The sequence below is a fragment of the Penicillium digitatum genome, chromosome 3 (genome assembly GCF_016767815.1).
Source record: "Penicillium digitatum chromosome 3, complete sequence".
Taxonomy (NCBI): Eukaryota; Fungi; Ascomycota; class Eurotiomycetes; order Eurotiales; family Aspergillaceae; genus Penicillium; species Penicillium digitatum.
The window spans coordinates 1,909,467-1,921,627 of NC_089386.1; the positions used below are offsets into that span (position 1 = coordinate 1,909,467).

The 12,161-nt window shown below is 49.1% G+C and overlaps 5 protein-coding genes across 5 annotated transcripts; 4 read left to right on the forward strand and 1 right to left on the reverse strand.

Moving 5' to 3' along the window:
* Nucleotides 1-184: 184 nt before the first annotated feature.
* Pdw03_8227 (Pre-rRNA-processing protein ipi1) lies at nt 185-927 on the forward strand (the record flags this gene model as incomplete). The annotated part of the gene is made up of 6 exons (XM_066101902.1): nt 185-252; nt 309-315; nt 370-391; nt 451-561; nt 690-857; nt 917-927. The coding sequence occupies 6 exons, from the start codon at nt 185-187 to the stop codon at nt 925-927; spliced, it is 387 nt and encodes a 128-aa protein (XP_065956985.1).
* A 393-nt stretch (nt 928-1,320) lies between these two features.
* Nucleotides 1,321-2,460, forward strand: Pdw03_8228 (Pre-rRNA-processing protein ipi1; the record flags this gene model as incomplete). The annotated part of the gene is made up of 3 exons (XM_014677883.2): nt 1,321-1,368; nt 1,420-1,492; nt 1,547-2,460. 3 exons carry the CDS (start codon nt 1,321-1,323, stop codon nt 2,458-2,460), a joined length of 1,035 nt encoding a protein of 344 aa, XP_014533369.2.
* Nucleotides 2,461-5,055: 2,595 nt separating this feature from the next.
* On the forward strand, nt 5,056-7,806 carry Pdw03_8229 (uncharacterized protein; the record flags this gene model as incomplete). The annotated part of the gene is made up of 2 exons (XM_066101903.1): nt 5,056-6,109; nt 6,167-7,806. The coding sequence occupies 2 exons, from the start codon at nt 5,056-5,058 to the stop codon at nt 7,804-7,806; spliced, it is 2,694 nt and encodes an 897-aa protein (XP_065956986.1).
* A 581-nt stretch (nt 7,807-8,387) lies between these two features.
* On the forward strand, nt 8,388-9,061 carry Pdw03_8230 (Dynein light chain-like protein; the record flags this gene model as incomplete). Its single annotated transcript, XM_066101904.1, has 2 exons — nt 8,388-8,405; nt 8,459-9,061. The coding sequence occupies 2 exons, from the start codon at nt 8,388-8,390 to the stop codon at nt 9,059-9,061; spliced, it is 621 nt and encodes a 206-aa protein (XP_065956987.1).
* Nucleotides 9,062-9,609: 548 nt separating this feature from the next.
* Pdw03_8231 (uncharacterized protein) lies at nt 9,610-10,568 on the reverse strand (the record flags this gene model as incomplete). The annotated part of the gene is made up of 5 exons (XM_066101905.1): nt 9,610-9,784; nt 9,866-9,916; nt 10,181-10,283; nt 10,338-10,382; nt 10,436-10,568. The coding sequence occupies 5 exons, from the start codon at nt 10,566-10,568 to the stop codon at nt 9,610-9,612; spliced, it is 507 nt and encodes a 168-aa protein (XP_065956988.1).
* Nucleotides 10,569-12,161: the final 1,593 nt, after the last annotated feature.

Genomic DNA, 12,161 nt, shown 5'->3' on the forward strand with positions numbered 1-12,161 from the left:
TGGACTTCAATATGATCATGATTTTCTCCATTCATTTCTCTCGACATTAAACTTATTACCTTCGGGTGTACTTGGGTCCTAAGTTCTATTTTCTTTCCACCCACCATCAACTAGAGGCCAAGCGAAGAATGACATCACAATTAGCTGCACCCCCGGATATCAAGCCGGGGAAACAATCCACGTCATGTTGACGAATAGTCGGCCGGTACTACTTCTCGAGCTTCCTCGAGATAGATTACTTATACGGCAAACGTAAGTCTGTTCGCAGTGTATTGAGCCAACAACTACATACACACCAAGATAACTAGGAAGACAGTATGGAACCTCTTTTAGTCAACAATATCATGGCAAAGCTGATAGTTTCAACAGAGCGACATGTCTAACACGGACGGTGAGTAGCCATCTCGTGGATTTCCATCAGCCATGCAGAACTCAACTCACAAATCGCAGAAGCCTCGGAGCCATTCACTACCAAAACGAATACCACAGATAGAGTCTCCGGCCGCGTGCATGAGTCTGCCAGTCATGCACGCGAGAAGATATCCGAACAGCTCCAACCCGGTGCGTATTTCCGCCCGTGATAGTATATGGTTCGATGCGCATAATGAATGACTTCTGATCTGGAGTTGAAGTTTGAAACACGCGTGGTTTCTCGAGTACCAGTTTATAAGACTGATTATATTCTGCAGGAGATATGAAGGCGACATCTCGTCGCTCGTCGGATACACCCGATAATATCTGGCAATTTGGACAAGGTGGTGCAAGAGAAGAGCGAGATTATGGCCTGGAGAGGGATAAGTCTATTCTACAGTCGGTGCAGGAGAAGGTGGCTAAGGCCCTCGGGGGAGGGAATCGTGGTTAGTTGCTGATCATGGCAGTCGTTTCATGTTTTGATATTGCTAAACGGATTTAACAGGTTCAAGCTAAGCCCTAGAGTGCCTCTTGAAAGCCAATTAAGAATGAGATGTTAGATAGAATAAAATTTTCAAGTGAAATGTTCACACATACATTGGGAGGGTTGGTTGCACCATTCCTTCTCATATCCGTTTGTTTAACGTCTAATTTTGAAAACTTCGGTCAGTATCTGATTATGATCGTACCAAGTGTAGACTGCTCTTAGGTGTGCCAACCTTTTTAGCGAATGGATGCCGATTGTGTATTGTTAGTAGGCTTGCATTTTTGAGTTGGATCTACTTCCTGTTTGGGAAGTTTGAAAGCCTCAGGCAACAACTGATATGACAAGTCACGTGTGATTATCAGAGCGAAAAAAGAATCCCCGAAAGCCATCCATCTTCTACAATCAATTGACTTTGAGCAGCCATGGGTTCTAGCTCTAAAAGAAAGAAGGATAAGCAAAAGGACTTCCAGGTTAGAATTGTCAAAGTCCGTTTCTCTTGTTCAACCTACTAACCTCGGCAGAAACCTAAACTCAAGGTTGGGAAAACCAAAGCGAAGCCCGACAACTACACCGATACCAGTTTCAAATCGAAGTGTATGTGCTCTTTCTTTCGTCTACTTGATATGTCTTTATGCTCACACTTCCTAGCAATTGTCCTCACACAACAATCCCTCCACCTTTCCGCCCCAACTTCAAACGCCACATTCACGCATAACTTATCTCTCCTCTCCGCCAAGTCCGACAGTCAACGACGCGACTCGCTCGCTTATCTGACTACCACGATTTCCTCTCGACCAGTTAATTCGCCTCTGCCACAACCAGTGAGCGTTATTTTACCATCTTTACTGCCGCTCATCCTCGATGGATCCACCAGCGTACGGACTCAGCTCCTCAAGCTCTTGCGGACCCTGCCGCCGGGCGATGTCGAAGACCATGTGGCACAACTCCTACCCTATGTTCGGGCTGGAATGACCCATCTTGCAGCGGACATCCGTAGTTCTGCGGTGGATATTCTATCATGGATGGTCGAGGCGGCCGGGGAATCGGCAGTTTCTTGCGCCGGAGGATGGATCAAAACACTCAACTGTTTCTTGTCTGTGTTAGGTTGGCACACCGAAGAGTCATCGCGGTGGTCTTCAAGCCGGGCTTCATTTGGAAAATCCGGCAGCCAGGGCAAGCCTATGGTCAAGACCCTTGGGGCTCTGGCCATGTTTTTGGATGCGGGGATCGGGAAACCTTCTACTGGCGGTGCCGATAGTGAGATGTCTAATGATGACGAGAGTGCCGACTGGCCGTTCCCTCTTTGCCAGACCGCCCAGCACATGATTTCGGATTCATCTACTCCATTCGCATATCTGAATCTGTTCGGAAAGCCGCGCGACGAGGAAGGTGAAATGTACGAAACCCGTGAGGACAGATACCGGGTGTTTTCAACTCGTTTCCAGTCAGCAATCGAGCGTGGAATCAAAAGCGCCAGAGAGGAAGGGGGTGAGCTGGGCCGTGCATCATCCGGTGTGAGCAAAGTGTTAAAAGAAGCGATCGCGTATGGATCGGGCCCATGAATTGTCCAGCCAAGGTTTATGAGCAAACCCAAATCCATCCAATAGAATGGTACGATGACCTAGGCTGGAGCCTAGGGCTTTTGCGGACTTTAATCCATCAGCCACCGGTGGACCCCGCATCCGATTCACACCAGCTCGGACATCAATACCCCGAAGTCTATCTTTCCACAGACAGTCTCGATCTGCGACAACTGCAACCACCGCCCGATAGACCCATCGGTACGCCCCTTCGGCGAGGGTGGTCGTGGGCTTTGCGCCCTTGCAGCAGGTGAAGGCAGGATATATACAATACCAAGGCCTTGAGCCAAAGCCTTAAGCTGGAGTCTCATAGATCTTTTCATGGAACATCGATTTAAGTCATTGATCCTTGTAGAACCAGAAAGCCACAAGCAAAATGATCAAACATTTTGAGTTAACATTATCCATAACGATTTTTTTTTAGGACACTCGGCTGGAAATTCGGCTGGATATGAAGAGATGGACTTGTCTTTGTTCGCGCACCCCGAGAAGGCGACCGTCAAATGTGGGGAGTCCTTATCATTAGACAGGCCACCACACATTCAAACGTTGTGCATGTACATAGCACAGACTATCTCCAGGTCAATTCCCGATTCCAGCCCAAAGGCTAAAAAGTAGGCCTTGGAACGAACATGTTTGCTGTGACTTGTAGAAGATAACCTGCCTGTTATTCGCTTAAGGTTTCTTTTGTGGTCTTGGAAGCGGATATATATAAATTGGCATATTTGAGACAATAAAAGAGAAAAACTTGACATGTCTTGTCGCGTGGGTCTGGCACCTTTTTTTTTTTTAGTTCGGGAGATTGGGCACCATAAAGTTGAACACTGCATACCGACGTGAAGAAGAGCGTTTCTTTCGGAGATTAATGCAGGAAAATTGTAGAGATGGGGATGGTGTTCTACCTTGTGTAAGTAATGGGTAGGACATTCAAGGCAAAGGAATAATGATAGTTGAAATGATAAATCATTCCCAAGTCTATTCTCTTCTAATTGAACCAAGTCTCTTGATCACGTCCAAGATGCTAAATGTTATAGATCAATAGTGATGTTAGTCCATATCCTCCGTATGGAGCATCATCCACCGGCTGTGATTTATGCTATGGTGTACATGAATGATTTTAAGTGAAAATTACATTACTGACTATCACCCTATTTGTTTCCAATAGTGCAAGAATCTAGTGTGAGCTATCCCACCCTCTCTCATTTCCCCGATCTACATGTACCTTTTTCCCAAAGATCGCCCACGATCGACTGTCTCTAATCGTCTGGAGGATCCCTAAAAACTCGGATCTGCAAAGCCCCGATCTAAACTCTTGCTTTATCCCGAGAAACATCACGCTAAGTTAAGTTTTTGGCTCGATTTGCTTAATTGATACCTCACATCCGCGGAATACGAATTACGGAATACAGAGCGGCCTGACGTTTTCTCTTTCTCCCCCCCCTTGCATTCATATATCAGGGGAACAAAAAGGAGAAAAGCCAATCAGGGAGGAACAGTTCAGGTGGCGATTGGTCTGTGGTTGGCCAGCATTGTCCCTGCCACAATACCTAAACCCAATGGAAAAAAAAGGGACCGAATCGCAGACGGCAACATGCAGCTGCAGTAGCACAACCAAGTTTGCCATACAAGCGCTGTGTCATATTACCTTCCCGATCCCAAACTATACATCGCGAGTGTCACTGCGTGTTTGATGGCCATAGTTGACTAGAATGAAAGGGTCTCCGCAGGGCCTTGCTTGGACGAATCCCTTTGGACAAACCCATTTTCATGATCTGCAGGACCTATTCTTCGGATTTGTACTACCGGTTTAGCCTCAACCTGGATAGATGTGCCTTTCCAGGCTCCTAGAGGGAGGTCCCCCCCCCGCCGGACTACTCCTATATTCTAGTTCAAGAATTCCCTTTAAGCAAGGATATGACAGCTCACCTAGGATTCTATTAAACTCTCTCTATTTCCGCCACGTAGTTTCGACAGCTGTTCGCACGTTTCGATTCTCCCATACAGGGCGCCACCTCGCCAACTCTGGTCGACTGTGTACATATCGACACCCTTTGTACATGGTGGTGTCATCTTCTGTCAACGTATCATATTCCTCGCCCATCTATATATGTTGTAGCCCCTCGGGCCCTTATCGTGTCAACACTCTTGAATTAGTCGGCACGTCTTGCTCCCGAGTCAGTCATTGGGGTCGTCTCTCTAATTTGTCAAGTTTAGCGTTGTCTATTGCTTTATCCGTTGAGCATCCGGGATTTTCATGTCGACATCCGGGAATCGCCCGATTGCCAAACCAGCCAGCAATTGATGCTCCGTCTCCTTATGCATCAGTCTGATTCACTGTATGATTGTGCTGTCGCACCAAGCCCAATCGTTCGGACTGGTCGACCTGATCCTCCCGTGAAACGCAGGCTCCCAAACATGACGTCTACAAAGACTGCGCCACCACCTATGTCTATAGGCGTCCCCAGCCCTCAAGGTGGGAGCGCTCCACGACCTGAAGCCCGATCAGCAGGTACGGCTGAAAGAGCTGGTAGAAATGAAAGCCTAGGGGACATGATTCGATTCTTTCAGACTCCAAATATGCCCTCTCAGTCCCATCCACTGTCTCAACCTCCATCTCAACCTCGTTCCCGCTCTCGCTCCCCCTCTCCCTCTCAACCCTCAAGCCCCTCCGATACAACCACGGCGCTTCCGGTTCCTATTTCGCCTAAGGAATCAAAACCAGAATTAAAACCAGATCCAAAGCAGGATCTGAAACCATTTCATCGTCGCCTATTGCAGTTTGCGCAACGTCAAAAGAAGGAATCATCGCCCCGGTCAAAGCAAGAAGACCAACAGCGCCAAATCGAAGCACTAACACGGGGAGGTTATCTTATTCCAGCCGCTTTGCCTTTGTCCAAGGAGGCAAAGGGACATAAGGAGGTAAAGCAATCGAAAGAAAGCCCGTCACTTTCTCTCTCTCGATCTCTTTCTAAATCGAAGAAAGATGTGGAAAGCATTGGACAGCCGTGGCTGCAAGCCAAAGTCGATGGAAGCACGCGACCAACCGGTACAGGGCGTCACTTGGGCTCTCTGGATCTTGGTGACTTTGACTCAATGGTCGAAGTCGCAGTCTCACTCACTTCCGATTTTGACGATTCTGTGCCGCCGCCATACCAGCCAAACGATCACACCCCATCCCAATCCTCATCAGCTAAACCGACATCAAGTTCTATGGTAGACTTCAGACCTCGAAGTAGTACCCGATTAACGTCCTCGTTGGCTTCTACCAGTGATTCCTATAGGAACGCGTCAATTGATGAGCAAAGCCAGTGGCTATCTAACTCTTTAGAGTCGAGCAGTCGCGCCGATCCTGTCTCACGAATCACTATCAATGCCTCCGTGGGCATGAATGGGTTAGAGTCACAGCCTAAACCGCCCATTGATAGCCAAAAGCAAACTCAGTCAGAACAGTCTTCCCTTCGTACTGTCACCCCCTTGTCGCCTACCTTGAAACTTTTCCCTGATGTTGCAACTCCTCGCAAATTTAGCCAAGGCTCATGGAGAAATTCATCAATTCCTCGGTACCAAACGATCGAAAGTTCCGCAGCATCGCCGGCATCTCTGGCATCTAGCTCAGGACCTGGACCTTCTGGTAACGGACGCAAAGTTCCAGATGAGCCAAAAAGATTGTCATCTGATGGTCTCATAGATGTTCCAGTCAGCAAGGCAGAGCCGAAGTCCTTCGATACGCTTGCATCTTGTGTGAGCTCTTCTGCAGCGGCACAATCTAAGGAAGAAGCCACAAAGGATTCCGCCTCGAAAGATGAGACCAAAATTCGACCGCTCTTCTTGTCTCTGAGCACATCCAAGGCATTTCCTCTCCCAGCGCCTACAAGGCCCCTGCCATCACTGCCCGAAACGAAATGCTCGCCGAGTACTCCAGACACCAACGCTCGCTCTATTCCAGCGATTGCTTCGGAGCCATTATCTTCCAAACTGCATTTTAATTCAGCAACGCTGACTGAAGACCAGGAGACTGAATCCGCCGTTAACAGTCCTTGTGCCCTTAACTCGCGCCCGACAGTCGCTTTTGACGGTATCGACGCTGGAGCGTCATTGGCCGATGCAATAGTCGATGACGAGGAAAGCTTGTTTAACACTTCGCTTTCGGAACACTACCAGCCAACCCCGGAGCATTACACTCCTAGAGAACGTGTTTCAAGCGTGCGCATCCCGCGACTGCAAGAATTTCCCGAAAGCCTATCAGGTCAACGTGATGCGAGGGTCTCAGAGGGGCAGCCTTTGGCCGACTCTCCTGTGCTAGGACACTCTATCCCTACACAATCTAATGGCAGACGTGCTGTTATGAAGGGGCTTCAGATCAATTCTCAAATCATCCGAAACAACCTTCCATTTGGTCTGCCGTCGCCTCCACCCACTGCATCACTCCCATCAGCCCCACCTCCTCAGCACCCACCTCCTCCGCCTCCTGGACTAAGGGTTGGCCAACGCAACTACACTGCGCCCAATGTGGCTATTCTGCCATCGATGAGGAACATGGAAACGGAGCCCTACCGAAGTTTGACCTTATCCCAGAAGGATAGCTCGGGGAGCAGCCTTCGACATGAGAGTGTCCCAGATCCAAACCAAAGTCGCTCCGAATCTCACCCAGAGTCTCTGCTTCCATCCTCGGATGATGAAATCTTTGGTCCAGAGAAAGACACCAAAGTTTCGCGTCAGGAGGCCGACAAAAACCACCGCCTTCAGCCAACACATCGAGGACATGAGACAAGAGATCCACGGCAGATGCCCTCTCGCAATCGACTTCGTTACCCTAATCCAGCGCGCCCTATGACACCCCAAAGCCGTCACCTCCACAGTTTTGAGAAGACTTCGTCTCCTCAGTCACAATATTCCCAATCAACCCACAGATCGAGGGGGTCTCAAAGCAGTCAACACACCCGCGCTGCCCCTCAACGTCATCACTACCTCGAAGACCGAGTCGCGAATCTAGAGCGCCAGAACCAGATTCTACAGGCCGCTCTTATGGCGGCGCTCAACGTTGAAGTCAAGAATCCTCTCATGGATCTCAATCTCGACCCGAACCTGTCTTTGGGCCCATCACACGCTCCCTTTGTGCACCAATACCCCAGCCGCCACACTTCACGATCTGATAGCTGGGTTAGTTCATCTCGCAGCAGTGTCCACAGCGGGTTTGAGACTTCTAGCTCCTATCAAGATGGCCGCCCAAATGTCAAGCAGCTAGACAACATGATTGAAGACATCGAGTCTGGTTGGCTGTCGGACAAGTCTAGTTTAAGTGGAATTCGAATTACTCGCAAACGGTAGTCAATGAAATTTTCTTGCCCAATGTGTTTCTTACATCCTCATTGCTTCTGACAGAACGGTGTTGCTCCTTTATTGCCTTGTGACGATCTTCTTGGCTTTCATTTTTACATAGCCTGGCCCTGCCTATCTTTGCCCCTATTTTCTATTCCAATGTTCTTACATCGAATGCCACGTTATGTATACATGCAAGCAATAATTGAATCAGATCTATGTTGACGCAATGCACCGTATAGGGCTCTCACTCTCACTTGGATTTGAAACCAGCAGAAAGTTAAGGATAGGGACAGAGCTATTACTGGAGGGTTGGCACCTTGCTCGTACCCGAAGGGGGGTCGAAACCTTTCCAGGATGTTTTTGTGCCCATCCCAATGCTTAGTCATTTGTTTTGGAGACGCAGTAAACTTCTTGAACTCCATGTGCTTCACTCATTCTAGCCGAAGAAAAATACATAGGTAATTGGAAAGAAATGAAGTGCTCAATGTTCGTCTAATCTACGCCTAACCTTCAACTCCCACATCGCATACCAACAATCTTTCAAACCCCCCCCCCCCCCCCCCCCCCCCCCCCCCCTCCCCCCAATCATGGCAAACTCAGGACAAGTAAGTGCAATCTTTCCTCCAAAGGTGCTGAACTAGACTGACCACCCCCAAAGCACATCCAACAGGTCCCTCAACATGTCACCGCGCTGCTCTCGCATCTCACCTCGCGCCCGGGCGTGCAATCCACCTTGATTCTTTCCCGCAAAGACGGGTCCATCATCCAAAGCACAGGACAGTTGTCACAAACGACCGAAGAAAACCGAAGCTCTCGCACCGCACACAACCCCCCATCCACAACCGACTCGAACCCTCTCTCTACCACCCAACCCACCGACTCGTCACCTACCTCGCCCGCCGTGCCACAGCCCTACCAACCCTCGCAAGCCGAGACGCTAGCTGCCCACATCTTCGCGTTTGTCTCCAGTGCCGAGGCACTCGGCGTCTCGCTATCGCGGCCCACGCCTACTGTGAAGCGACCTAGCGACAACCATTGGGATGTTAACTACGACTACGGGAACGAGGCGGGTGCAGCACGTGAGGAAGACCGGGACGGTGATGAAATGGATCGGGATGAGGATGGGGAAGTGAAGCTGTTGAGGATGCGAACAAAGAAACATGAGATTGTCGTCGTGCCGGATCGGAAATACCTGCTGTGTGTTGTACATGATGCCTCCTCCGGTGGAGGGCCTGGGGCGGCGGGCTCGCGCTCCCGGTAGTGGAATTATGGTTCTACATTGTGAATATGGCGATTCTTGAACGGTTCTTTCGGGGGGTGGGGGTTCTTTTTTGTGTGTTTATGGGAGCTTGTTTTGTTGACTTTGGATTTCATACATATACCCGATGGAAGCAAAATCTTCGTATTTCATTCATGATTTCCACGCCATGGCGATGTGTAGGGATGCCTATGCATGGGGTTTCAAGAGATAGGCGTCTATGCGGTTCTATTGCTTTGCAGAGTGATGGTCTGCGGGCAGTTTAGGTGGTTGTTTGAGTGAAGCCCCCTACTCCTTCTTTTCCTATAGATCCTCCGATTGCAGGCTCTTTGCTGCAGAGTCGACATGTCCCCTAACTCAGCTCCTCGGGGCGGGATGTAATCGAGGTGCAACGTGGCTGGAGACCGGAGTAAATCTGTCAACAGCTCCGCTGCTGACTCCTCTCTGCGGTTGAGACCATAATCAAATGGAAAGATGTCTTTCGTATCTTGCAATTCCCACGCCAAAGAGTACATCCATTATTTAGCTATACCAAGTCAATCTGATAAATTTCAATATGGCCTCTGCTCTTGATGTTTCGGCAGCTCGCTCTCGCTTCGCTGCACTGCAGCAGCAGCAATTGTACATGGACAACGCTGGTGCAATGAGCATTCAGTTTGACCAGCCCCGATAGATTTTATATGTATGCTGATTGGCAAAGGACAGGTGGAAGTCAGGTTCTCGATACTGTGGCTGACTCGTTAGTCTAATAGATTTCATTCCAGATGGCTGTCTGCTGATGCCACTATTGCATTCGTTGTTACCTACTAAACACGAATGTCCAACTCGGAGCCAGCTATAAAGTTTCCCAGATTTCGACTAATGCGTACGCACATGCCTCTAAAGTGGCTGCTAGTTTTACCGACGCTGCGCCCGAGGAGGTATCTGCACTATACTCCACGACGGTTACTTCCCAAGAAGTATAAGAATTGCCCAACTCCGGGTGCTAGCTAACGCATGAAATCGGAACCGGATCAGCATTGGTATCTCGACCACTCAGCTACTGCACAATCTCTCTACAGCGCGTAACTTCCAGCCTGGCGATGAATTGGTCCTATCCAAGCTCAACCACGAGGCCAATACCGCCCCATAGGTCCATATCGCAGAGAGGTTGGGCTTGACCGTAAAGTGGCGGACCGCTGCTGACCCAAAGAATCCGGTGTGCGATCCAGCTGAGTTGAAGTCCCTGCTCTTCTGATTAGACCAGACTCGTAGCGTGCCCTCGTGCTTCGAATATTACTGGCACCATCCGTCCCATCCGAACGATTGCAGAGATGGTTCATGTCTATCCTTGTGTGAGTAACTGTAAAACCTATGGGGTTCCATGAACGTTCAAACAAAACTCACAACACAGGCACTGCTGTGTGGGTGGGTGGAGTGGCTCTGGCGCCGCATCGTCAGGTCGACGTGAAGGCGTTGGACGTGGATTTGTATGTAAATTGCAACCCAAACCTGTGCATGGTTTGTTCATTGCTGGTCTCTCCCCCCAACCAGGCATTCTCCTGGTCCAAGGTATATGGGCCACCCTTGGCGCAACTATATGTCTCATCACGCGTTCACGATCCGATTCAGTCACTGGGCCATTTCTCCAGGCCTACAGATACGCTCAACCTGAAGCTCAACTTCGCATCGGCTAATAATGAGCTTACAAAAAGTATTCCCCAGGTTGTGGAGTACTTTGGCTCCGACCCTAGTACGACCTGGGTCCAGATTGCCGAGCATGAGGAGCGGCTGCAACGGATTCTACTGGAATTCCTACAACATAGCTTCTAACAGCCGGATTGATGTTACCGGGGAACCTTTGGCCAACAAGGAACGCCGCGTGCCGGTTGTTCGTTTTGTTGTGCAGGGAGTGGGCAGTCAACGACCTTGTGGAGGAGGATTGAGCGTCGATCAGCCTTTGGGTTCCGCAGTGGTCATCTGTACAGCCACCGGTTACTGGCCGATGTGTGCGGATTGGACGATGTGGAGGACGGGGTGGTGCGGGTCAGCGAACTGCACTATAACACCGGTGAGTTGGTATTTCGAAGCGATTAGTTCGGTGCTACCAAGGACAGAGGTCGGAAGTCCAAGGTCTAACTAGGAACCGGTGCTTGGATTGGTAGAGTTGTCGATAGTTTGGGTACATCGATGTTCAGCATCGTTGGGCTATCTGGATATCTCTTTTTTTATCGAGGGTTCATATTCTCTAGACTGCGGTTCACACTTGCCTTTTTCCCCCCACTACAATTACATTACTGCAGACCGCATATTTTGCCCACTGGCTGCCCCGTGGTGATCTCTACAACATACAACTAGGCCACGGAAATCTATGAAATCCCACCTTGAAGCCTGACCTTATCAGACCTTTGCTCTTTGTTTTCAGCCCAAGTTCCCACTGTGAGGTCATCTGAGGGAGGTTCCCCAGCTCCATCTGGAAGGCTGCGACCCCAACCACCAACGCCGATCGCCACACTGGCCAATCAGAATAGAGACAAAAGTGGAAAAACGAGAATCATGGGAGGAATGGGAATCGTGGAAATTATAGTGGATCGCAGCCTAACAGCCGCGCGTAGATTGGCCAAGGGGCGAAGACAGCGTGGCAAGCGGCTTTTATGACTCAGTGGAACTTTGGACGGAGCCTTCTGGGATTATGATCATTAGTACGAAGTACGGAGTACATTGTGCCTATGTTTGTAAGTTGCAAGTTGTAAGTTGCAAGTTGTATGTTGTATGTTGTATTCCTAAACAATGACGGTTTCCCTTGCTACGGAGAGTGCAACATACAACATACAACACACGTTGTGGTCTTTTGATTGTCTACAAAACAAGATCTATTATACTCTGAGTGGCTACACAAATATGAGGTGCCACTGCACCAGTTATTCTCGGTCATCGGTCTTTTTTTGGGGTTCAACAACATCTATTGGGTAGATCGTGGTTATAAAAGGAAAATCCTAGATTAACAGGATCATGGATATTAGAAGAGACAGATGTTGTTTACCTCATACACAGAGATTCCACCCATCTAATAGAATCAACTAGAGATATATTAGCATCTGATACCCTTTTTTTTTAAAAAAAA